General features: G+C 43.6%; 1 protein-coding gene and 1 long non-coding RNA gene across 2 annotated transcripts; one reads left to right on the top strand and one right to left on the bottom strand.

Annotated features, from left to right (window-relative positions):
• Positions 1–1,944: 1,944 nt before the first annotated feature.
• LOC120031843 lies at positions 1,945–21,629 on the bottom strand. Its single transcript, XM_038977662.1, has 3 exons — positions 21,088–21,629; positions 2,668–3,314; positions 1,945–2,306 (listed from the first exon to the last, which is right to left on the bottom strand). Exons 1-3 carry the CDS (start codon positions 21,627–21,629, stop codon positions 1,945–1,947), a joined length of 1,551 nt encoding a protein of 516 aa, XP_038833590.1.
• A 1,257-nt stretch (positions 21,630–22,886) lies between these two features.
• On the top strand, positions 22,887–25,493 carry LOC120032277. The gene is made up of 3 exons (XR_005473803.1): positions 22,887–23,098; positions 23,374–23,470; positions 24,873–25,493. It is a non-coding gene; the product is annotated as an uncharacterized LOC120032277 (long non-coding RNA).
• Positions 25,494–26,937: the final 1,444 nt, after the last annotated feature.

Here is a 26,937-nt window from a genome sequence, read left to right on the forward strand (position 1 = left end):
AGGCATAGGTTGTTCCTCAAGTGCAAACATATGCCTACTGGGGTGTGTGCAGTCAATATCACATGGGGATGGGATTTCACAGGATGTACCCTTGGCCAATATACCTCACCACAAGTTAAGCCTTTAACTCCTCATAAACAACTCTGTTTTGTGAGACCAAAACAAATGTACTGTCTAGACAAAAAAGTTGAATACAAACTACACCGAATTGCAGAGGGGGGAAAAATTCTGCTGCATAGCATTGTTGTCCACACTTTATCATTTATATGCAACAGATGCTCTGTCGTTCTGCCCCTGAACAAGGCACTTAACCCACTGTTCCCCGGTAAGAATTTGTTCTTAACTGACTTGCCTAGTTAAATAAGGGTTCAATTTTAAAAATATATATTTTTTAAATGCTGGAAATGCATGAAAAGAAAACCTCCCACAGATTGTGTTAGTAGCTACTCATAGAGTTGACAGTCATTAACTACTTCCAGGACAGGGCCTGGTTGTGGTTCTCTGTAAGTGAAGAGGGCTGACCCTGGCTTGGACAAGCCTGATGCATGGGAGGAAGCATACAGTGTGGAGAAAAACTGAGGCAGCAAATCTTGGGAATTGAGTATCACTGTTGTTATGAACTTTGAACTCTCGGGTTAGATCAGAGAAGTGACCAACAGCAGGGGAAAGCAGACGGTATGCTATATGGACTGTGATGACAGGACAAAATGAGACTTGTTTTACATATAACTCATTTTGGATTCTTGTCCTTTGTTTAACTGTATTTTGGCAGCATTTTTTAGGTTGTACATGGCAGAAATGTAATGTTAAACCATCAAAACATAAGGGTAGACATCACCTTTTCTGTGTTATGTTTGGTATAGCAAATATGAAGGAAAATACATTGTCCGGCTATGGCGGAATAGCAAAATGGCCTGCCCAGCCACCAGGGGCCATTTTTTTAGGTTTTACATGGCACCATTTTAATCGCTGACAATCAAAACATAGGTGTAGACATCACCTTTTGTGTTATCATGTCAGCAACGCTTGGAAATTGCATATCACTGTTTTAACTCCACCCTCTTGGGTTGGATCAGAGAAGTTACAAACAGCAGGAGAAAGCAGATTACATGATACTGTATTTGGACTGTGATGACAGGAGACTTGGTTTACATATAGCTCATCTTGGGAATTCTTGTCCAGACTTCTCAGTAGCCTCTCTCTTTTTTTCCACCTCATATTATCTCTTCCCTATCTCCTGTGTTTCTTTTCTATTTCTTTCCTTTCTTGTTACCCTCACCCTCATTCTTTCTGTATTCTTCCTCTTCAGTTCTTTCTCATCTTCAAAATGTTTCCTCTCCCTCTCTCTCCCACTGTACTCCCTGTCACCAGCTATTGAGAATGAATATACTCATGTAAAAACAATTAGAATCAATATTTACAATAAATACTAAATAAATATCTATTTGCGAATCAACGTATAGTGAGCTGTGTCTGTCATGTGTTTCACCGTTAACATAGTGACCTTGCTGTTATCTGGTGCGTATGAACTGTCACAGACCAAGGTTTCCCAAACTCAGATCTTGGACCACAGGAAATACAGATGAGCCTTGGTGATCTACATAAATTCAGTGAAAACCCACACTAACACACGGTTATATTAACAGTATTGCACTTTTCATGTAGCCTACTTTTGTCCAGCTAATAGCCTAACCACCGATCAAGCAACATTATGGACTAAACGTTGCTACAGGATTATTTTGCTACAACAATGCTGGTAAAATGAAGATGCTATATCTGTACATGTTCCCACAAGGCCTTGGCAATGATAATAATAATAGGTAAACAAATGCTAGGAGATATGTTGTTATTATTGCAACCGGGAAGTAAATAATGCAGACTTCCTTTGAACATGAGTATGCAGGCTTTATTGAATTATCAAACTGTGATTAGCACATGAGCCATTCACATCTTCTCCCTGAGGGGGGCGATGTTGAGCGAGATCATAAATTTTTCCAACGTGGAGAGGTACTCCTCTGGGTGACAGCGTAGATGAGCAGCGTGCACAGACTCCTTCCACTTCCTGGTTTCCACAGCAACGTCCCGCTTCCTCCAGAAGTCGAGTACCGCCTCCATGGCGACGGGGTCGCACAGCGCGTCGTTCTCGCAGAAGAAGAAGAGCGCCGGGGCGGTGACGGGGCTGTTGTAGAAGACCTGGACTGAGTTGTCGTAGTAGTGCACCGTCTGGGACTTGAAGAGCCAGAAGTAGAGCAGAGCGGTGTATCGCACCAGGGGCTCGATACGAGGGAACAGGGTCTTGCCCAGGCCTGAGGCACACACATAGACACACACAGGTTATTTTATTAATTACATTTCAATTCTTGTTAATTCAATGGGATAGGCCTATGTAATTTCCCCATACAGTAAACACAATAACATACTATCATGTGTGAAAGGCCTCCTCTAAGTCAGCAAATATATTTGAATACAATCCAATATTGTGGAGCAGGTAAGGTGGGAGTATGATTACTAGGTCTTCATCACACAAAGCAACATTGTGACAAACAAGGATGCAAAGTGCAGGCCTTTTCTCTGTCACACATCCACACCGTCTCAGTAACAGATCCCTCTCCTTTCCAAATAATCCAAACCGACAATCCTACCTCCTTTCCTTCCCCTCTCTCTCACCTGTAGCCATATGCTCCAGCGACCCGACCACCATGCTGTCATAGACATGTCCTACAACCCGTTGGGCCAGGCCTGGGTACTTGTGTGGCTCCCTGGCCATCTGGCTGAGCAGCTGGGTGAAGGTGTACCCACCGATGGAGAAGGCGTGGACCAGAAGGGGGCGCCCTTTGAAACGCGGGTCTCCCAGGACCTCCAGGACCTCAGACCCATACTCCAGCCCCCAGCGAGGCCACAGGAAGTGCCACACAGTGCTCTCCACAGATAGGATGTCCAGGCCGCGTTCCAGGTAGAGGTCCCGGTACTTCGCCATGGCCCCCGGTCGGGCGCCAAGCCACGGGAGGAGCAGGAGGAGGGGACGGGGGGAGGAGGAGGGCGAGGATGGAGAAAGGGTTGGTACATCCGAAAATGAAGGGGTGAGAGTTGAGGAAACGGTGGGGTGAGAGGGCATGTCTGAGATAAAGGGGGTGGAGAGGGAGTAGGAGGGGGAGGGAAGAGGAGAGTCTAGATGGGAGGATAAAGGTGAGGTGGGAGGAGAGGGGGCAGGGGTATCGCTGGTGCAGTAGTAGGTGATGCTTCTGGTGACCCTCCAGGCTATGACCCGCCCCTCTCCCACTATCACAGACATGTCTGACCCAGAGTGGGACTTACTGGGGGAAAGAACAGGGAGAAGAATTAGAGCAGGAGTAGAAGTTTAATGACAGAGGGAGAAAATATGGGTTAAACAAAAAACGTTATGCCTCAAGTTAAATCAATGTATACCTACATACACAGACAAGGTTGTGGGATCCACTCAGGGTTGGATCCGGTTGGTATATATATATATATATTGGTATACAGATAAGACTCGCAGTAGGCTATTAGTGTTACAATGAAGCATTAGACAGTACAAATTGCTTTGGTCCATATTAGACCAAAAAAGCGAAGTAAGCTTTGGACTCAACACAAACATATTTCTATCTATGTGCTGCTGTAAGCAACTGTGTTACATGTCAATTTGGATCAGAAACATTCCTTTGTAAATATGCTCTACTTTTTGATGCCCAGTGACTTATGTTAAGCAAATTCTGACATGGTTAAATAGCTCAGTGTCATTTAGACATACACAGTTTCATGAAACTTCTTCAAACCAAGCCAACACCCCACACAGCAGGCAGAGTTCACAGCATTATGTACAGGGTATAAAAATTACTTTTGGTCTAGCAGCCACTGTGGCAGGTAACGTTAGATGAAAAAATCTCTACCAGCCACTACTTTTTTTTACCAGCCCAAATATATTTTGCCCATAAAATTACACTAACAAAACACAACAAAATTGATGAACATGCGTTATAATGTTTCTAAAACAATAAATGTATTGTTTAGTAAGAAGTAACTAACGTGGTATAATGTTTAATTACATGTTTTGTGACCTGAGTCTTTTAACCAAAATATCACAGATGAGACAAAACATTAGTAGAAGCGTGGTCTTCTCTTCCCTAGCATTTAAAACTCAAACATAGAAAAACAACCTAACTTGTGAACAAAACATTGTAAATAGCCGCGAAACACAACAACAAAGTCTCACTTCAGTACACTTTCGTTTCAAGTAAATTAGACCAACTTTTATGCATGTGCGCAGCGCTACTAAAAATGAATATGTCACTCAGCTCTTCACGTGCGCACAGCCAGGCAGTGTTGCAGCGCGAAGTGCTACATAGGATTCGTAGTTCTTTGACTTTGTGCGATTAATTGACCAGCTACGAAACAAAACGGCGGAAATGCTTTGAAAACAGCTATTGCAGCATTTGTTTTACTATACATGAGATCATACTTGACTATTTTTATTCACCAAATGAATGCGAGTGAAATGCTCGCACTGTGGAGCCCTGATCACCTGCAAACGTGGCTGGTGAAATAGACATTTTACCCTCCAATGCCAAAATCTACCGTCATTTGGCAGGTGGTGGGTGTTAATTTTAGGCCCTGCTTATGCATCTGTACCGCATGAAGAAATCGAGTATCCCCATAGCAGTTGAAAATCTGTCCACCGTCTTCTTTCTGTGAATTAACCGGTTTAGTAGATTCCAGCATTCATCTGACACGTCCGTTAAAACCGATCTCCGTTTACAAATAGGGTGGGAAATAACCACAGCTGTCAAGATCTACCCCCCAGCGTGTCACGGTTTTGCGCAATGGAAATGTCTATTTTCTGACAGAAAAAAGCTACGTTTGGTAAGATTTAGATATGTACATAATGGATATCCTTAGACAAACACACAAGTGGGCAGAATTTAAAAAACATTGTTATTAAATTAAAACAGAAACTTTATAAAGGGGCCGTTTGGTCCCACTATTGGGGAAAACGTCCCCCTCTATGTAAATGCACCCTTGAAGATTAAATACACATCACTTTAAAACGTCTACGTTAGCTTGGCTCAGTTGGCTGCTGGACATGCGCATATTTCAAAAGAATACCCTCTTCCTGCCAAGTTGGGTAATTTGAGGAAAAACATTTTGCCCCAAACATACTCACTACAAGAAAATTTTAAAAAACAGATTACAATTTCTCTCTAACCAAGTGGATTATTTATCTTTAGGCTCCCCTACTGGAATAAAACACGTTTATAGATCTAACTTCATTAGATTATATATATATGTAAAACATATACATATGTATACAGTGCCAGTCAAAAGTTTGGACACACCTACTCATTCAAGGGTTTACATTGTAGAATAATAGTGAAGACATCAAAACGTTAAATTAACACATATGGAATCATGTAGCAACCAAACATATTTTAGATTTTAGATTCTTTAAAGTAGCCACCCTTTGCCATGATGACAGCTTTGCACACTCTTGGCATTCTCTCACCCAGCTTCAGCTGGAATGCTTTTCCATTAGCTGATCACTTGTTGGCTGCTTTTCCTTCACTCTGCTATTCAACTCATCCCAAACCATCTCAATTGGGTTAAGGTCTGGTGATTGTGGACGCCAGGTCATCTGATGCAGCACTCCATTACTCTCCTTCGTCAAATATCCCTTTAACGATCTGGAGGTGTGTTTTGGGTCATTGTCCTGTTGAAAAACAAATGATAGTCCCACTAAGCACAAACCAGATGGGATGGCATATCGCTGCAGAATGCTGTGGTAGCCATGCTGGTAAAGTGTGCCTTGAATTCTAAATAAATCACAGTGTCACCAGAAAAGCACACCCATACCATCACACCTCCTCCTCCATGCTTCACGGTGGGAACCACACATGCAGAGATCATCTATTCACCTACTCTGCATCTCACAAAGACACAGTGGTTGCAACCAAAAATCTCAAATTTGGACTAATCAGACCAAAGACAGATTTCCACAGGTCTAATGTCCATTGATCGTGTTTCTTGGCCCAAGCAAGTCTTTACTTCTTATTGGTGTACTTTAGTAGTGGTTTCTTTGCAGCAATTTGACAATGAAGGCTTGATTCACACAGGCTCCTCTGAACAGTTGATGTTGTGATATGTTTGTTCCATGAACTCTGTGAAGCATTTATTATCAATTAAACAATTATTAGGCTAGTTGATTTGCAGCCAGCCACCGTTACTGTGTAGATATGCCTATGTCTCAAATCAATATGGACACAAGGGCTTCTTTTTTGGAAGGAACCCTATTCAGAAATAAGAGGTAGCCTAGGTATCTAGTGGCGCATTCAAACAACTGGGAACTCGACAATCTCTGACTTCCGACTTCAGTGCGTTGAAGACAACTAGGAATTCAGAAATAAATTAGCTCTGACTGGGAAAAATAGTTTTGAACGGTCAATTCAGAAACTCATCTTTCTCTGACTTTCTGACCTGAAAATCACTGATGGCATGATTTGACCTCGTTTTTCCCCCCAGTTCCCAGTTCTCCACAAGTTTCCCGGTTTAATAAAACAACCATATTTTCTGTGTGATAATGACACTTGCTTTTCATTTATAAGTGAATGTTTTCATAAGCCTTTAGGCCTTGCAAGAGAACATGTTGAGGCTGAACTAGACCTTCGATAGGCTAGTAGACTATGTAGAAATAATCATGGAGTTAATCATTGTTATAGCCTAGATCGCTATATATAGTCTGGATCGTTGTTTTTTCTTAGGCTGATCAAACAAGGGGTAGGCCTATATTCTCAATTCAAGCCCTGCTTTTAACCATAAGACATCTCCGCAGAAATTGATTGTAACGGCAGCCTTCCCTCTCTTCACGAGAAGAGAGGGTGGAACAGGGATCGGACCAACACGCAGCGTAGCCAGTGCTCAACATATTTAATTAAACGAAAACAGTGAACACTTACAACTTTACAAAACAACAAAATGTGGCAAACCGAAACAGTCCTATCTGGTGCAGACAAAACACAGAGACAGGAAACAACCACCCACAATCCCCAACACAAAACAAGCCACCTATATATGATTCTCAATCAGGGACAACGATTGACAGCTGTCTCTGATTGAGAACCATATTAGGCTGGACACAGAAACAGACGAACTAGACACACAACATAGAATTCCCACCCAGCTCACGTCCTGACCAACACTAAACAAGCAAAACACATAAGAACTCTGGTCAGGACGTTACAGTACCCCCCTCCTGAGGTGCGGACTCCGAACGCACCCCTAAAACTCAAGAGGAGGGTCTGGGTGGGCATCTGTCCGCGGTGGCGGCTCCGGCGCAGGACGAGGACACCACTCCACCACTGTCTTTGGCCCCCTCCTTAGCGTCCTTTGAGTGGCGACCCTCGCCCACGACCTTGGCCTAAGAATCCTCCCCAAGGCCCCCACATGATTTAGGAGGTAGCTCAGGACAGAGAGGTAGCTCAGGACAGAGAGGTAGCTCAGGACAGAGAGGTAGCTCAGGACAGAGAGGTAGCTCAGGACAGAGAGGTAGCTCAGGACAGAGAGGTAGCTCAGGACAGAGGGGCAACTCAGGACAGAGAGGCAGCTCTGGACTAATGGCAGCTCTGGACTAATGGCAGCTCCGGACTGAGTGGCAGCTCCGGACTGAGTGGCAGCTCCGGACTGAGTGGCAGCTCCAGACTGAGTGGCAGCTCCGGACTGAGTGGCAGCTCCGGACTGAGTGGCAGCTCATGACTGAGTGGCAGCTCATGACTGTAGGGCAGCTCATGACTGTAGGGCAGCTCATGACTGTAGGGCAGCTCATGACTGTTGGGCAGCTCATGACTGGAAGGCAGCTCATGACTGGAAGGCAGCTCATGACTGGAGGGCAGCTCATGACTGGAGTGCAGCTCATGACTGGAAGGCAGCTCATGACTGGAGGGCAGCTCATGACTGGAGGGCAGCTCATGACTGGAGTGCAGCTCATGACTGGAGGGCAGCTCATGACTGGAGGGCAGCTCATGACTGGAGGGCAGCTCATGACTGTAGGGCAGCTCATGACTGTAGGGCAGCTCATGACTGTAGGGCAGCTCATGACTGGAAGGCAGCTCATGACTGGCGGGCAGCTCATGACTGGCGGGCAGCTCATGACTGGCTGGCGGCTCTGGCAGCTCCTGACTGGCTGGCGGCTCTGGCAGCTCCTGACTGGCTGGCGGCTCTGGCAGCTCCTGACTGGCTGGCGGCTCTGGCAGCTCCTGACTGGCTGGCGGCTCTGGCGGCTCCTGACTGGCTGGCGGCTCTGGCGGCTCCTGATTGGCTGGCGGCTCTGGCGGCTCCTGACTGGCTGGCGGCTCTGGCGGCTCCTGACTGACGGACGGCTCTAGCGGCTCCTGACTGACGGACGGCTCTAGCGGCTCGGGACAGACGGGCGGCTCTAATGGCTCGGGACAGACGGGCGGCTCTGAAGGCTCGTGGCAGACGGATGGCTCAGACGGCGCTGGGCAGACGGATGGCTCAGACGGCGCTGGGCAGACGGATGGCTCAGACGGCGCTGGGCAGACGGATGGCTCAGACGGCGCTGTGCAGACAAAACACAGAGACAGGAAACAACCACCCACAATCCCCAACACAAAACACGTTACATTGATAGCCTAAGGATTGCATGGTGACAGTGATTGTGTCTGAAATGCTCCGCAATTTAGAATGCCTATGCCTATAGCAAAAGACCAAAAAGATAGAATTGGTATGGAAGCTGTATGGGTCTATTCAGACCTAACAGCTTAACAGATCAACTTTTATATTTTTTATTCAGGAGAATCGCATTGATGAGTAATGCAAAATATATAACATTGTTAAAGTGACTAGTATTCCATTATTAAAGTGGCCAGTGATTTAAAGTCTATGTATATAGGCAGCAGCCTCTAATGTGCTAGTGGTGGCTATTTACCAGTCTGATGGCCTTGAGATAGAAGCTGTTTTTCAGTCTCTCAGTTCCAGCTTTGATGCACCAGTACTGACCTCACCTTCTGGATGATAGAGGAGTGAACAGGCAGTGGCTTGGGTGGTTGTTGTCCTTATTATCTTTTTGGCCTTCCTGTGATATCAGGTGCTGTAGGTGTCCTGGAGGTAAACTTGCCCCCGGTGCTGCGTTCGGCAGACCGCACCACCCGCTGGAGAGCCCTGTGGTTGCGGGCGGTGCAGTTGCCGTACCAGGCGGTGATACAGCCCAACAGGATGCTCTCAATTGTGCATCTGTAAAAGTTTGTGAGGATTTTAGGTGTCAAGCCAAATTTCTTCAGCCTCCTGAGGTTGAAGAGGCGCTGTTGCGCCTCCTTCACCACACTGTCTGTTTGGGTGGACCATTTCAGTTTGTCAGTGATGTGTACACCGAGGAACTTGAAGCTTCCCACCTTCTCCACTGCGGTCCCGTCGATGTGGATAGGGGGGTGCTCCCTCTGCTGTTGCCTGAAGTCCACGATCAGCTCCTTAGTTTTATTGATGTTGGTTATTTTCCTGGCACCACACTCCCAGGGCTCTCACCTCCTCCCTGTAGGCTGTCTCGTCGTTGTTGGTAATCAGGCCTACACTGTTGTGTCGTCTGCAAACTTGAAGATTGAGTTGGAGGCGTGCGTGGCCACGCAGTCATGGATGAACAGGGAGTACAGGAGGGGGCTGAGCACGCATCCTTGTGGGGCCCCAGTGTTGAGGATCAGCGAAGTGGAGGTGTTGTTTCCTACCTTCACCACCTGGGGGCAGCCCATCAGGAAGTCCAGGACCCAGTTGCAAAGGGCGGGGTTCAGACCCAGGGCCTCGAGCTTAATGATGAGCTTGGAAGGTACTATGGTGTTGAATGCTGAGCTGTAGTTAATGAACAGTATTCTTACATAGGTATTCCTCTTGTCCAGATGGGATAGTGTGCAGTGCGATGGCGATTGCATCGTCTGTGGAGCTGTTGAGCGGTATGTAAATTGAAGTGGGTCTAGGGTGTCAGATAATGCAAATGTGATATGATCCTTGACTAGTCTCTCAAAGCACTTCATGATGACAGAAGTGAGTGCTACGGGGCGATAGTCATTTAGTTCAGTTACCTTAGCTTTCTTGGGAACAGGAACAATGGTGGACATCTTGAAGCATGTGGGGACAACAGTCTGGGATAGGGAGAGATTGAATATGTCCTTAAACACTCCAGCCAGCTGGTCTGCGCATGCTCTGAGGATGCGGCTTGGGATGCTGTCTGGGCTGGCAGCCTTGCAAGGGTTAATACGCTTAAATGTCTTACTCACATTGGCCACGGAGAAGGAGAGCCCACAGTCCTTGGAAGCGGGCTGCGTCGGTTGCACTCAAAGCGGGTGACGAAGGTGTTTAGCTTGTCTGGAAGCAAGACGTCAGTATCCGCGAAGTGGCTGGTTTTTCCTTTGTAGTCTCGTGTCTGAGCCATTGATTTGCTACTCCACTTTGTCTCTATACTGATGTTTTGCCTGTTTGATTGCCTTATGGAGGGAATATTTACATTGTTTGTATTGGGCCATATTCTCAGTCACCTTGCCATGGTTAAATGCGATGGTTTGCGCTTTCAGTTTTGTGCAAATACTGCCATCTATCCACAGTTTCTTGTTAGGGTAGGTTTTAATAGTCACAGTGGGTACAACATCTCCTATACACTTCCTGATAAACTCAGTCACCGTATCAGTGTATTCGTCTATGTTGTTCTCGGACACTACCCGGAACATATCCCAGTCCGCGTGATCAAAACAATCTTGAAGCGTGGATTCCGATTGGTTAGACCAGCGTTGAATAGTCCTTAACAGCACGGGTACTTCCTGTTTGAATTTCTGCCTATAGGAAGGGAGGAGCAAAATGGAGTCGTGGTCAGATTTGCCGAAGGGAGGGCGGGGGAGGGCCTTATAGGCATCCCAGAAGTAGCAGCGGTTGTGTGTTTTAGCAGTGCGAGTAGTACAGTCAATGTGTTGATAGAACTTCGGTAACGTTTTCCTCAAATTTGCTTACCGCCGCTCTGATACCCAAAAGTTCTTCCCGGCTGTATGTAATAACACAAAAAATGTCCTGGGCTAATAATGTAATAAATAACACATAATTAAACAAAATACTGAGAAGTTGATAGCCCAGTTGGTGAGGGTAATGCACTTTAAAGTTGGTTGCCAACAGACATATAAAGTCCACAGTAGAAGACTGCTGAAGGAGTCTTCCTCCTTTATCTGTGGATTAATTTTCAGAGTAGAGAACACACGATTTTGTGTGACTCAAAATGAGTCCAAATTCTACAAAGATCCAGAAAAAAAGGATATTGTGGATTACAGGTGAAAACAACCCAATGTTTATATCACAGGACAAATTATCTAGCAACAGCAAGCTACCTAGCTAAATGTTCATGAATGCTTCATGTGTTTCAACCTGAATTCGTTAGAATATTTCAAACTACGTGTCCTGATCGTGTCGGGTGTGGACGTACAAAATAAACATGCGCGCGATGGCTCTAGACATGTCAGTCGTAGACGTTCAGTGGTAGGCGACAGCCACTTGGTGGTACTGTTGCCTAGGCTGATTTATATTATTTTGGGGGGGGAAACAAACATTGTTTTTCGTTTAGGGATGTTTCTTGGGATGATCCCAGCTTGATTTAAACGTTTTAATATTTAAACGTTCCCACCACTAATAGACTATTTATTATTTAGTCGGCATCACTCTTAAAACGGACACTATGTTTCCTTCAGAACTAAGCTAATGCATTGAGCAAGCAAATCATTTGATTTGATTTAATAACTGCAATAAATCGGTTAGAGATTCAGTTGTCAGTCTATCTAACTTGTGCAACCCTCAATTTAGTCCGTATCCCTTCTTCCTCCGCCAACCCCCATTCTCACCCAATTTGGACAAGTCTGTTTGCATGTTAAATGACGAGACAGAGGCATTGATGCGAGTAACCAGTCTTGTTCAGTACATTGCAATTCATCCGGGTATCTCAAGCACACCGGTAAAAACACTGCAGTTGCAGTAATTATCATTTACCAACAGATGGCATCACTGTGCCATCTTACACCTATAACAAAGTCCGTCCCTAATAGCTGATAACTGGGCTGCCATCGCATTAAATGAGGATCACTCTGGCAGTGAAGAGGAATGGTCTCTCTCATCAGGGAAAGATCTCTCATGCCTGATCATGAAATCATGTTTCCACCCAGGTAGGCATCATCCATCCGTAGCAGCCCTGTCCCTATAACAACTGGTGGAGGAGTGATACTGCTGGCCATATGCGTGTGTCTGTCAGTTACCCCTACAGCGAGGACTACACTAAACCAGTAAATGAACAATCGCTGCCCCTCCTGGTGCGACCACATCCTCATGTCTCACACTGCTGAAGGCATCATACTCAGAGTGAGTGCACTGACAACACTGCTATTCACACTCACTGACTAGTGGATTCATTCATTCATTAACTATGGAAGCATGTTATACAGGCCTATTAAACAGTTGTGTGTTTCATTTCAGAGGGATGAGAGCAGTGTGGTTTACAACTGGGCCCCAATACCTACATGAGAGACCACAAGGTACCTTAGTTTACATAATGTAACATGTCTTGTTTATATAATGTAACATGTCTTGTTTATATAATGTAACATGTCTTGTTCATATAATGTAACATGTTTTGTCTTGAAAATAGCCATCCATAATAGTGGTTGATGCTTGGATTTGTTTTTATGCCAAATGCATTGACACAGTCTTATTTTCAATCTCTTCATGTAACACCCCTGACTGAGTGTTATCCCCAAGTCACCCTTTGATCCAATAATTATATAGATTTTCTAAATAGGCCTTGGAATAAATAAACGAGGCTTACCAATTTGCCATCAACATTAGTGTACTTGCTCAATGGCCAAGGTACAGTTGAAGTCGGAAGTTTACATACACTTAGGTTGGAGTCATTAAACCTTGTTTTTCAACCACTCCACAAATTTCTTGTTAACAAACTATAGTTTTGGCAAGTCGGTTAGGACATCTACTTTGTGCATGACACAAGTCATTTTTCCAAAAATGGTTTACAGACAGATTACTTCACTTATAATTCACTGTATCACAATTCCAGTGGGTCAGAAGTTTACAAACACTAAATTGACTGTGCCTTTAAACAGCTTGGAAAATTCCAGAAAATGGTGTCATGGCTTTAGAAGCTTCTGATAGGCTAATTTACATAATTTGAGTCAACTGGAGGTGTACCTGTGGATGTATTTCAAGGCCTCAGTGCCTTTTTGCTTGACATCATGGAAAAATAAAAAATAAAAAATTGTAGACCTCCACAAGTCTGGTTCATCCTTGGAAGCAATTTCCAAACGCCTGAAGATACCATGTTCATCTGTACAAACAATAGTACGCAAGTATAAACACCATGGGACCACGCAGCCGTCATACCGCTCAGGAAGGAGACACGTTCTGTCTCCTAGAGATGAATGTACTTTGGTGCGAAAAGTTCAAATCAATCCCAGAACAACAGCACAGGACATTGTGAAGATGCTGGAGGAAACAGGTACAATAGTATCTATATCCACAGTAAAACGAGTCCTATATCGACATAACCTGAAAGACCGCTCAGCAAGGAAGAAGCCACTGCTCCAAAACCGCCATAAAAAATCCAGACTACAGTTTGCAACTGCACATGGGGACAAAGATTGTACTTTTTGGAGAAATGTCCTCTGGTCTGATGAAACAAAAATAAAACTGTTTGGCCATAATAACCATCATTATGTTTGGAGGAAAAAGGGGGATGCTTGCAAGCCGAAGAACACCATCCCAACCGTGAAGCACAGGGGTGGCAGCATCATGTTGTGGGGGTGATTTGCTGCAGGAGAAGGAAAATTATGTGGATATATTGAAGCAACATCTCAAGACATCAGTCAGGAAGTTAAAGCTTGGTCGCAAATGGGTCTTCCAAATGGACAATGACCCCAAGCATACTTCCAAAGTTGTGGCAAAATAGCTTAAGGACAACAAAGTCAAGGTATTGGAGTAGCCATCACAAAGCCCTGACCTGAATCCTATAGAAATGTGTGGGCAGAACTGAAAAAGCGTGTGCGAGCAAGGAGGCCTAGAAAGTTACACCAGCTCTCTCAGAAGGAATGGGCCAAAATTCACCCAACTTATTGTGGGAAGCTTGTAGAAGGCTACTCGAAAAGTTTGACCCAAGTTTACCAATTTAAAGGCAATGCTACCAAATACTAATTGAGTGTATGTAAACTTCTGATCCACTGGGAATGTGATGAAAGAAATAAAAGCTGAAATAAATCATTCTCTCTACAATTATTCTGACATTTCACATTCTTAAAATAAAGTGGTGATCCTAACTGACCTAAAACAGGGACTTTTTACTGGGATTAAATGTCAGGAATTAAATGTATTTGGCTAAGGTGTATGTAAACTTCCGATTTCAACTGTAAATGAAGGTGTGGCTTTCATGACACTCAGCTCTATTGTGTCTGCCATAGCTTTGTTGCGGTAAGACGATTTCATATAAGTGAGTAAATCCTGAAATGTCACCTATTGTCTTAAAGACAATGCATCCCTTTCCCAACAGTATTTCGAATTCAATTTCTGTGTTACTTACACTACCGTTCAAAAGTTTGGGGTCACTTAGAAATGTCCTTGTTTTTGAAAGAAAGGCACATTTTTTGGTTGATTAAAATAACATCAAATTGATCAGAAATACAGTGTAGACATTGTTAATGTTGTAAATGACTATTGTAGCTGTAAACGGCTGATTTTTTTATGGAATATCTACATAGGCGCACAGAGGCCCATTATCAGCAACCATCACTCCTGTGTTCCAATGGCACATTGTGTTAGCTAATCCAAGTTTATCATTTTAAAAGGCTAATTGATAATTCGAAAACCCTTTTGCAATTATGTTAGCACAGCTTAAAACGGTTGTGTTGATTAAAGAAGCAATAAAACTGTCCTTCTTTAGACTAGTTGAAGCCTAGTTAGTAATTTTCCACCACAGCACACACTGGTTGAATCAATGTTGTTTCCACGTCATCTCAATGAAATTACGTTGAACCTACGTGTAATAGACATTGAATTGACATCTGTGCCCAGTGGGATTGTTATTAAATTTGAGAGACTTGTGATGATTTCTGTCCGGGAACACAGAACTAGAGATTTGGGTCTTTATGTTAACATTAGAGGCCTTGGCAGCATGGTTCTTTACACTGGACAGAACAAATTATGCAAAGTGGATTCCTATCTACATTTGAGACTTGAAAGCTCTTGCAGCTAACATCAGAGAATAATTCTCAGACCTCTGGGTACTAGCAAATACACAAAACAATTTCTCATGCATGTTGCTTGACCAATTAAGCCCATGAGCAAAACAGTGAGCTATTAATTAAAAGGTACAGGGGGAGCCATTGGTCTAACAGAGAACCCCACTGCCTTCTGGAGATAGATGGTAGCAGGACCTGAGCAGACCAGACTACTGGTTGACTTTGAAGCCCAGCTTTTTAATGTAGTGTCCCCTTCAACATGAAATCTTCAACACGAGCAAAGTTCATCACACCAGCAAACATTTAAAAAAAAACAAGTGGCCAGCTTGTACAACAATATTTCAAGCATGGGTAGTCTAGTTTTAGATAATGTCCAGAGCTTCTCGTTTTGGATACACACAGTTGTGCAAGCAAAGATGTTATTAGCACTGTCCACAACATTGAAAAAAACGAGGCATTCCTCAATATCAGAAATATCTCAAGGAAGTAATTATTGATCAGAACACATCCCTTAAGAGGAATAATATACCACAGCTTCAAAAGTATAAGGCAAAGTCAGTCACAAAACAGGCAAAGCAATTACAGTATCAGCATAAAAAAGTGATTGTACACTTTCAGCCACAAGTTATGTGATGGAAACCTGGATGAGTTTCTCTCTCATGAGAATAAACTATTTCCTCCAACCCTTTCAAATAACAGAATGCCTAACCTGCCAATCAACTGCTAGACCTGATCGCTGTAGATTCCTACACACCTGTGCCCTCTTCTTTTGCTGCCAAAATCATTGATGGAGCTGTTATTATTCATTCCTTGCCTATCCACCAAGTTTCCAATTCTGCAATCAAATGTCTTCCTGCTTTTGGTAGAGCACCAGTTGAAAAACAGCAGTAGAATCGATATTGAATGGGACACAGACAGTCTAACAGACTCAATGGGAGAGAAGTGGGGGAAAAACAAGCTTCCATGTCAATTCTATGACTTTCTCAGAAATCCTACTAACAAACAGGAGCTTTTCAGCATGTTGACACGGAAGGTGTGTGCCAAGAATATGCCTTCATAGATGACCTTAAAAGGGTGCACAGACCATTACCATTGGAACAGTGGATACAGACATCATTGTCCTCCTTGCTTTTCTTCCATCTTATCAAGGATTAGCGAGCCATAAAGCTGTGGGTTACTTTTGATATGGGTAAAAACTACTAGATTTCTATAAACACCATTTGTGAGAAGCTTGGAATGCACAAGTTTGGCTTTATCAGCTTTCAACGCATTCACAGGTTGTGATACAAACAGGTTCATGAAAGGGTGATAGAGGTGACTGAAGCCTTCATTTACATGTCAGCAAAACCATTTCAACCTCTTGATCTGGAATTGTCCACTTTCACATTGATTGAGAGATACACCTGTGTTCTCTATGACAAGACAACCAGCAACCAGGAACTCTTCTCTAAGAAGTCATTCTCAATGGAGAACATCCCCTCAACACAGGCTGCACTGCTGCAACATTCAAACTGTGCAGTGCACCAAACAAGCATTTGGTCAACAAGTCTGAAAACCATCCAATCGGCATCTACACCAGAAAGTTTGATTTGGACCTTTGGATGGGCTAAAAAGTTGATTCCTGGACACCTTTGTGGACACTCTTACCAGAGGCTGCCAAAGCTTACAGAGAACTCCTGAGGTGTGGATGCAAAAATGAGGCCTTCTGTTCTCAGATGTGTCAATGCCAGGATGCTGGACTATCATGCACTGCATTAGGCCATTATACTGGTACATGTGGACCAGGTTCCTAAGTCTTTTATTTTCACCACTAATCAGAATTTACAGAATACATTTGATGTATTATGACTCAATTTCATGTTATTTTATGAGAATTTTAAACATGACTATGGAAGAAGAAATTTTAAACATGACTATGGATTAATTAGCATCTACAGTACATTGCCAGTCATTCGTGGTTAAATTTGCAATGAGCAACGCTTCTATGATGTTTTAATGTCATCTGAGGAATGTTTGTACCAAATTGCATGCTTTTATCTGCAGTATAACCGTTTTTATGGTCAAATAGCAGCTATTGTGACAGCCATTTAGAATTTTCACAATAACTCGCTTCCTGATTAAGTTTGAATTAATGCGCACCCCTTCTAGGATGTTTTCATATCACCCGAGGAATGTTTGTACCAAATTGCATGGTTTACCTTGTCACGTTTTTCACTATTAAAGCCCCGGACTATAGAAGTGCCTGGTCCGGGTCAAAGCTTGAAGTCTCAACTTTACATGAAGCTAAATAGTTAGAGGAAACAGAAGTGTTGGTTGATGGCTGACGTGGATCATGGCAGAAGTGGATGTCAAGAGTAGGCACTCCATGAGGTTGAAGTGTCAAAAGTTAGGGCGGTCCATTGGATGTCCTATGTGGAGGTCATTAAAAGAGTTGAGGGAGCTAGTGTCGTGAGTATCGAATCACATTACATATAGAATTGTGAGAATTGCAATACATATCCTATCAGTGCCTAAGTACATATTGTGACAGGGACAGATTGCTGAACGGGCACACAGGGCATGTGGCCCTGGGCCTTTGGGTTGGGGCCCCTCTGGAGGTCGGGGAGCCCCCAGATAGCATATGATAGCAAAATGTGTAGAATAGCAGGATATTAGCTTTAAAACTGCTAAGATTTCTCTCAGCCTGATGACAAAATGTGAATAAAAGCATGAGATGAGCTATAAAAAAGCACATTTTCTTCCCTGTCTCATGGCAAATTGTAGAAGGGCAGGACATTTGCTTTAAAACTGCAACATTTTCTCTTAGCCTCATAACAAAATGTTTAGAATAGCATTATAAACTGCACCTTTTTCTCTATGCACCATTGCAAATGTGTTGAACTGCAGGAAGTTAGCTGATGCCCCCCCCCCCCCCAAAAAAAATAGTAATATAGAAGCACCAGGGCCCCCAATAGGTAGTCCGGCCGTGTACTGAGGTCCCTGGCAACTCCGAGCCCAAAAAGCAGACTATAGCCTCCTTTTGTCAAAATGTAAGAGTCTGCTTATATTTTGCTGTCAGCACCCTACCAGTAGTCCTATTATAATGAAGAAAATGACAAAAGATTATACATTGTTGCATGAAGCTGCTGTGATACAGTTTTAGTATGGAGCATCACTTCAACAAACTGTACTTTGCTGCACTGTTTTTCCAGCAGATGTCAGTCATGGATCAGCTTGTTCAATTCCAGCCTTGGTTGTCTTCATCGTCAGTCCTGAAATACAGGTTGTCACTATTTGGGCGTCAGGTACTGTAGCCTATTTCTATTTTTTAATCTTTATTTAACTAGGCAAGTCAGATAAGAACAAATTCTTATTCAAAATGACGGCCTACACCGGCCAAACCCGAACGATGCTGGGCCAATTGTGCGCCGCCCTATGGGACTCCCAATCACGGCCGGTTATGATTCTGCCTGGATTCGTACCAGGGTGTCTGTAGTGACGCCTCAAGCATTGAGATGCAATGCCTTAAACCGCTGCGCCACTCGGGAACCTAGCGTTTAAGAGCTTTGGGCCAGTAACCTAATCGTGCTGATTTGAAACACCCAGCCGACTAGGTGAAAAATCTGTATGTGCACTTGAGCAAGGCACTTAACCGTAATTGCTTCTGTAAATCACTCTGCATAAGAGCATCTGCTAAATCTAGTTGGCACAAAGTCATAGTTATGGCTAAAACCCACCTATTTCAACAATTTCTATTCTTAAAAACTCATTCTAAACCTAACTTCAAATTATGACCAAAAAAACATTTAGGGTTTTCATGAATTTTTATGATATAGTCCATTTTGACTTTGTGGCTGTGGTAACTGTCTTGTTTTGCACACTTTGTACAAAATAATAAAATGCAGTACTACATGATATTTCTTAACGTAGCTCTTTATTAGTTAGCTATAACTGGCATGTTCACGTATCGCCAACCAGGATCAAACTGACCATGACCTAACCATTTGGGTGGTCTTAACCAATCATAGCACAGTATGATATGCCGGTAAAATGCATCCAATTATAATTCAGTATGTTTACACGTATGAATATTACATCCCCCTTCTTTTAAAACAAAAGAAAAATGTTTACATATTCTAAGCGTTTCTTTTGAAAACATGCTCTGCAGTTTGAACTCAAGGTAAGTAACCATTTATATTGCATACTACACCAACTGAATCAACATAGACTCTGAAACAATGATCCAACATACTGTTACTTTTCAAACAAGGGATTCTCAGCAACTCAGCTTCCACAGCAGAAATACATCTTTACATTTCAAACAAATACAATACCAAAACATTTCAAGTGAACTTTCAATAACAAGTTTACAGTCTGGAACTCTTTTAGGGCAGCGATCCGCCTACACCCTTTGACATTTCACAGGTCTAGGACAGCTCTGGGCTTGACCTCTCTTCCTGACCTTGTGCGATATGATGCTGAGCATGCTTCTGTGTCAGTCAACAGTTCTTGTGGTGTTGCAGGTAAGTATGGTGTATGTTGTGCTGTGTGTGTGTTTAGTCCATCACGTTCTCTTTCAGGGGAACAGTTCATCTCATCAGTGTGTTGTTCTTTTGTGTTCAGTAGGTGACGACGATTGCGGCGGTACACCGCTCCTTCTGCGGTGCGGACGTGATATGAACGTTCAGTGTCAGCTGGCTGGATGACGACTGCTGGCTTCCAGAGGCCATGCTCTTGGATTCTAACTGACTCTCCGTCGATCAGTGGTGTCAGTGGTCTAGCTGACCTGTCGTAGTATCGCTTTTGTTGTTGTTGTCTCTGTGCACGTTTTCCATGCATTTCCTTGTAGCTGACGACCTCAGGTTGCAGCTGCTGGTTGGTGCTGGGAAGGATTGAGCGAAGTCTGCGGCTCATCAACAGCTGGGCTGGTGATTTGAAGTTGTCAACTGGAAACTCATTTGATTTGTAACAGGGCCCATTGTCAGATATTAAAGTCTCTACAATGCCATGCCTGGCAAAGGCTGCTTTCAGCTTGTGTATCACAGCTGCAGATGTGGTGCTGTGAAGCTTGTCGAGTTCGAAGTATCTGCTGTAGTAGTCCACTGTTACGATGTAGTCCTCGTTGTTCCAGGTAAACAGATCGGTTGCCACGACCTGCCAGGGTCGGTCTGGGATACAGTGAGGTAACATTGGCTCTTTGGTGTTTGAGGGGTGTCGTTCAAGACATATGGCGCATTTACCAACAATGTCCTCTATTTGTTTGCACATTCCGGGCCAAAACAAAATGTCCCGTGCTCTCTGTTTGCACTTTTCCATGCCCATGTGTCCAGCATGGATCTTTGTCAAAATCTCTTCTCTGAGACTGGTAGGAATAATGATTTTCTCTCCTTTGAATATTATTCCGTTGATCTGTGATAGTTCATCACGATGGTTCCAGAATTCTGAGACGCTCTGAGGGCATTTTCTCCTCTCCTCAGGCCATCCATCCTGTATGACTTTCCTCAGCTGTGCGAGTTGCGAGTCCTTTTCTGTTTCTGCTTGGATCGCCTTCAGTTTTGTGTCACTAACTGGTAAGTTGCTGAACACAGTGTGCACTTGCATGTCCATGCCTTCACTGAGGCTGCTGTCCTTATAGGTAAGAAACTTCCTGGAGAGCGTGTCTGTGACAGGGATGTCTTTGCCTGGATGGTGAGTGATTGTGAAGTCGTATTTTTGTAGTTGAAGGATCATTCTCTGTAGCCTTGGCGGGGCTGCGGCTAGTGGTTTCCTCACGATTGACTCAAGGGGCTTGTGGTCGGATTCCACAATGACTTGTCGTCCATATATGTACTGATGGAAACGTTTACATCCGAACAGAATGGCGTAGAGCTCCTTTTGAATTTGAGCGTAGTTGATTTCACAGTCTGTGAGAGATTTGGAAGCGTAGCCGATGGGCTTTCCTTCTTGCAGTACCACTGCACCTAGTCCATACTTCGACGCGTCCACTTGGAGTCTGAGCTCTTTGTTGGGGTCGTAGTAGGCAAGGATTGGTCCTGGTTCTCTCGTGATCAAGTCTTTCACATTCTGGAAAGCAATGTCGTGTTGCTTGTCCCAGAGAAACTCACTGGACTGCTTTAGCAGTTGACGCAGGGGTGCATTAGCATTGGAGAGGCTGGGTGCGAACTTGGCTAAGTAGTTGACCATGCCAAGCACTGTTTCCAGCTCTGCACGGTTCTTTGGTGGCTCCATTTCTTTTATGGCTAAGATCTTCTGTGGATCTGGCTTGATTCCAGTCGCTGTAAGAAGATGTCCGAAGTAGCTGACCTCTGTAGCGCCGACTGTGCTCTTCTCGGGATTGAGCCGGACTCCTCTCTCGCGGGACCTTTGCAGCATCGCGCGGAGGTTTCGGTCGTGCTCCTCTTTGGTTCGACCATAGACAAGGATGTCGTCCACAATTGCCCAGAACAGAGTGAGATGGAGAGCAGCCTCCACTGTACTGTTGAATGAGAAGAAGAATACTTCGTCGATCTTTCGCTGAAACTCGTCTTGGGCTGAGATAATCCCAAAAGGCAGGTGACGGAACCTGTAGCGTCCAAACGGTGTGTTGAATGTTTTGAGCTTAGATGACTCTTATGTGAGCTTGATAGCCCAGTAGCCTGATCTAGCGTCCATGACACTGAAGTAGTGTGCTCCCGCTAGCTTGTGTGTGATGCCATCTAGCGTCGGTAAAGGATAATGGGGGCGTTTGATAGCCTTGTTCAAGTCTCTTGGGTCGAGGCATACTCGGAGCTTGCCTGTGCGTGGTTTCTCCACCACCACTAACATGTTTACCCAGTCAGTCGGTTCTGTAACCTTGGTGACTATGTCAGATTGCTCCATGCTCTCCAACTCTTTCTTCAGACGGGCACGGAGAGCAAGGGGAATCTTTCTCGGTGGGTAGACCACAGGGATTGCGTCTGGGTCAAGGTGAATAGTACATTCTTCTGGGAATAATCCTATTCCTGTAAAAACATTAGCAAACTCCTCCAGTACATGGTCTGTCTCTACTGGTGCTGTCACTGATAAAACTAGCTTGATGAGGTCCATGTCTAAACATGCTTTAAGACCTAGCACTGCAGGTGCTCTAGTGTCAACAACATAAAAGTCCAACATCATGTCACTTTCCTTGTATTTGCATTTGAAAGTGCATGTGCCTTTTACTGGGAGCTGTTCACCACCATAACCAGTCAGTCTGCGCGTGGTGGGCTGTAGCTCGCACTCAGATGTCAAGCTGCGGTACTTATTCAGAAGAATAATGTTTACTTGTGCACCAGTGTCTAGTTTGAACTTTAGCTTTGTGCCTTGTGTTCCTATCTCAATGTCAGCAAAGGCTTGCTCTGTCTCTGATATTTGACTTTTCTGTGTCACTGAATCAATAAACAGTTCATCAGCGTTTGACTCTTTGATTGACATTTCATATTCACTCACTGTGTGTACTGTTTTTCCACGGTAAGCTCTGCACACTTTTGCAAAGTGATTCCATTTTCCACATTCAGTACACTGTTTGCCTTTAGCTGGGCAATTTCCTTGTTCGCCATGCACTTTGTATCCACAATATCCACATGTTTTGGGGCGTTTTGAGTCTGTGTCGCTCTGTTTTGGAGTTATGTCTCTCTCTGTTCTAAAACGCGCTCTCTGCGCACCGGAGGTGTGCTTTGATGTCTGCCTGACTGCGTGCACTGCTTGTTCACGTGATGCGTTCGTGCTGCCGTGCGAAATGGTTTTCATCTGAGCCTGTGGTAGCTCGTGAGATCTGGCTATGTCGATAGCTTTGTCCAGCGTTACCTCAGACCCAACATTCAAAAGTTTCTCTCTCACTCGCGGTGAGTGTATTCCAAATACAATACAGTCCCTGACCATCTCATCCTTGTTTGCATGATCACAGTCTTTCACAAGCAGACGCAGCTCTGTCACAAACTGTTCAAAAGACTCGCTAGCTCCCTGTACTTTCTCATGGAATTTGTACCTAGCGAAAATCGTATTGGTCTTCGGCACAACATATGCTTCAAAACGATCGTAGTATGTTTTCAGTACCTTTGATTCAGCCTCGGTAAGTGTCCATGTGTTGTAAATATCTCTCCCTTTTTCACCGATCCAGAAGAGCAAGTAGCTGCATTTTCCCTCTTCTCCTCTGTCCTTCAGAGGACCCGTGAACATTAGCTCCACATGCTGTTTGAACTTACTCCATGCACCGGGTAAGTTTGTAGACACCCAGTCCATTCGAGGTGAAGGAACTCCAGAAAAATCCATCTTGTAAGACCTTTTACTCTGACACCATGTCTTGTTTTGCACGCTTTGTACAAAATAATAAAATGCAGTACTACAGGATATTTCTTAACGTAGCTCTTTATTAGATAGCAATAACTGGCATGTTCACGTATCGCCAACCAGAATCAAACTGACCATGAACTAACCATTTGGGTGGTCTTAACCAATCATAGCACAGTATGATATGGTGGTAAAATGCATCCAATTATAATTCAGTATGTTTACACATATGAATATTACAGTAACTTTTGACAACCGAAATAGGACCAGAAACGGAAGAAGAAGCGAGACACCCCACTTGCTGTTTATTCTGGTTCATAAACATCACAGAAACGATGCGTGCTCATCGATGGGGCAGATGTCCGTGTGTTGTTATGGTTCTGGAAGGTCAGATAGCTAGCAACAAGAAGCTGCCATGTGGGGAATCGTAGGCTCATTGTACATATTGTTATCGATACCATGTCTTGTTTTGAGATGTTTTGACTCTTGTCACGTCTATGCGAATAATGGCTAAAATTCACTAGCTAGCTAACCAAAACTGTAACGATGTATTTGAGAGACAAGTGCTCATTGTGCACATTTATTTATTAATTTCAATAAAACATTGAGGGGAAATATCGTTTAAATGATATCAACAATCCTTTGATTCTAAGCCAACCCAGCCTGTTTTGCTCCAACAGTTTTGTTGCTAAACAACCCGTCCGTCTATGAAAGTCAATTAACTAAGTAGACCAGACCCAGCTCCTATTGCATTGATGTCTATGCAAGACACACCCGGTTAAGTAGACCGTTACTGACTTTTTTTGCCTCCAATGGTAAACGGCCTGAGTAAACTCTTCATTTATCCACCATCTTTGATAGGACTACGGTAATTCGTCGAAGGCAGCACACACCTGTGTGAGGTCAAGGAACTTTGATTACAGATGTAAATACACAAGATGCCCACTAACCACGTATCAACCCCAGTTGCTGAATTTGGTTAGCTACACAGAAAAACCTTGAACCTTAAGGTTGAATTTCACATTTATTTAAACGTCTAATTTATCTCTGACAAACAACAAGGGAACAAGTCGATGCTCCAATCCTTGCTGCAACGATGGGAACAATACAAACACGCAGCTCTTGAGTATTTTATGGTGGTGTAGCGAACACAGTGTGAGGCACATGCTGGAAAGTCATTGAAATGTAGGTTAAACACACGCACACATTATTCTTAACTGACCTTTGGATTAGACACTAGATTGGATTAGATGTATTTGATACTATTTAATTTAATTTCCTAATACTTCTCTAATTTCTTAACCTGTCTATTTGCTTTCATTTTGGCAGAGGAACTGGGTATATCAGCATAAACCACAGCCCCCTCCTGTACTCCCTGATCACCCATGACTGCGTGGCCATGCACGTCTCCAACTCAATCAAGACGACACAACAGTGGTAGGCCTGATCACCAACGAGACCGCCTACAGGGAGGTGAGGGCCCTGGCGGAGTGGTGCCAGGAAAATACCCTCTCCCTCAAAGTCAACAAACTGAAGGGGCTGGTCGTGGACTTCAGGAGACAGCAGAGAGAGCAGGCCCCATCTAGTGTTCATGCATCTAACAGTCTAACTATTTACCCCATTGGCTTCTGTTTGATCTTTATTCACCTCTCCTGTCTGCACAGTCCTTTCAGCCTATCCTTCTCTTATTTGCTACGTGAGCGAGAGAGAGTGTGTGCGTGCATGAGTGTGTGATTCTTTGTGCCAGGGGTTAGGCACAGGTCGTTCCTCAACTGTAAACCCATGCCAACTGTGGTGTATGCAGCCAAGAGATAGACACATGACCACATGGGGATGGTAGTTCAGAGTGTACCATTGTCCAAGATACTTCATCTTTTCAAATCAAAGTTTATTTGTCACGTGCACTGAATACAACAGGTGTAGAACTTAGTGAAATGCTTACTTACAGGCTCTAACCAATAGTGCAAAAAAGGTATTAGGTAAACAAAAGGTAGGTAAAGAAAAAAAACTAAAAAGACAGGCTATATACAATAGCGAGGCTATAAAAAGTAGCGAGGCTACATACAGACACCGGAAACATGACATAATACACAACATAGACAAGAACAGTTCAAGGACAGAACTACATACATTTAAAAACAGCACACATAGCCTACATATCAATACATACACAATATATAGGTCAAATAGGGAGGAATAAGTTGATCATTAGCTAAAATGTTTGTTGTCTGGGATGAGATTCAAACTCTCAACATTTGGGTTGCTAGATGTTTATGTTATACGCCCACCCATCCAGCTACCCTACTTTCATGTTTGCCCTAAGTAACCATCTGTCTTACGCAACCATACTAAACATGACATGTCATACTAAATGGAGTGTCTTGGATTTACGTACAGAATAATCAAAATGCTCTTACCAGTTGTAACAAACAGTGTTCATGCATCTAACAGTCTATTTTATTCTGATACTATTTGACCCATTAGTTTATTTTCTATCCTTATTCAGTCTTCTTTCTGCACACTTACTGTGTGTAACGTGGGAAAAATATACAAAATACTATTCCTGAAGTCTAGGTCAGGATTTCCCAAACACCCAAGGCATACCGACCTTAACGTAGTAAAGTGGAACCCCTGACTGAACAAACAGAGCTGACTTAAATACTGTGGGTCACACCCCTAATCAACAATGAGCCACACCTGGGACGGACAGCCCAACAAGGCTACGTTCACAATATCAACAGTTCTACCCCGTATTTATGTATGGTTCAAAGTCTCTTTGTGCCGGTGCCAGAGGTTAGGCATAGGTTGTTCCTCAAGTTCAAACATATGCCTACTGGGGTGTGTGCAGTCAATATCACGGGGGATGGGATTTCACAGGATGTACCCTTGGCCAAGATACCTCACCACAAGTTAAGCCTTTAACTCCTCATAAACAACTCTGTTTTCTGAGACCAAAACAGACAACAAAAGTTTAATGCAAACTAGATTGAATATGCAACAGATAACGGAAATGCCTGATAAGAAAACCTCCCACAGATTGTGTTTGTCACTCACTACTCATTGAATTGACAAGCATGAACTACTTCCAGAACAGGTCCTGGTTCTCTGTGACTGAAGAGGTTTCCATATACAGTACCTCATCTTGACTTCTCAGTAGCCTCTCTCTTTTTTTCCACCTCATTATCTCTTCCCTATCTCCTGTGTTTCTTTTCTATTTCTTTCCTTTCTTGTTACCCTCACCCTCATTCTTGCTGTATTCCTCCTCATCTTCAAAATGTTTCCTCTCCCTCTCTCTTCCACTGCACTCCCTATCACCAGCTATTGAGAATGAATATATACTAATGTAAAAACAATTACAATCAAATACTAAATAATTCATTATTGCAAATCAACG

This window comes from Salvelinus namaycush, chromosome 38, assembly GCF_016432855.1.
Source record: "Salvelinus namaycush isolate Seneca chromosome 38, SaNama_1.0, whole genome shotgun sequence".
NCBI lineage: Eukaryota > Metazoa > Chordata > Actinopteri > Salmoniformes > Salmonidae > Salvelinus > Salvelinus namaycush.

Bases quoted from the DNA above. Each gene is read 5' to 3' on its own strand.
- LOC120031843 (XM_038977662.1), bottom strand. From the start codon at position 21,629: ATGCTGCAAAGGTCCCGCGAGAGAGGAGTCCGGCTCAATCCCGAGAAG. The intron at 3,315-21,087 runs GTACATATATGG...TCTTTCCCCCAG, and splicing joins GGATGTAAACGTTTCCATCA to TAAGTCCCACTCTGGGTCAG. The intron at 2,307-2,667 runs GTGAGAGAGAGG...TGTGTGCCTCAG, and splicing joins GCTGGAGCATATGGCTACAG to GCCTGGGCAAGACCCTGTTC.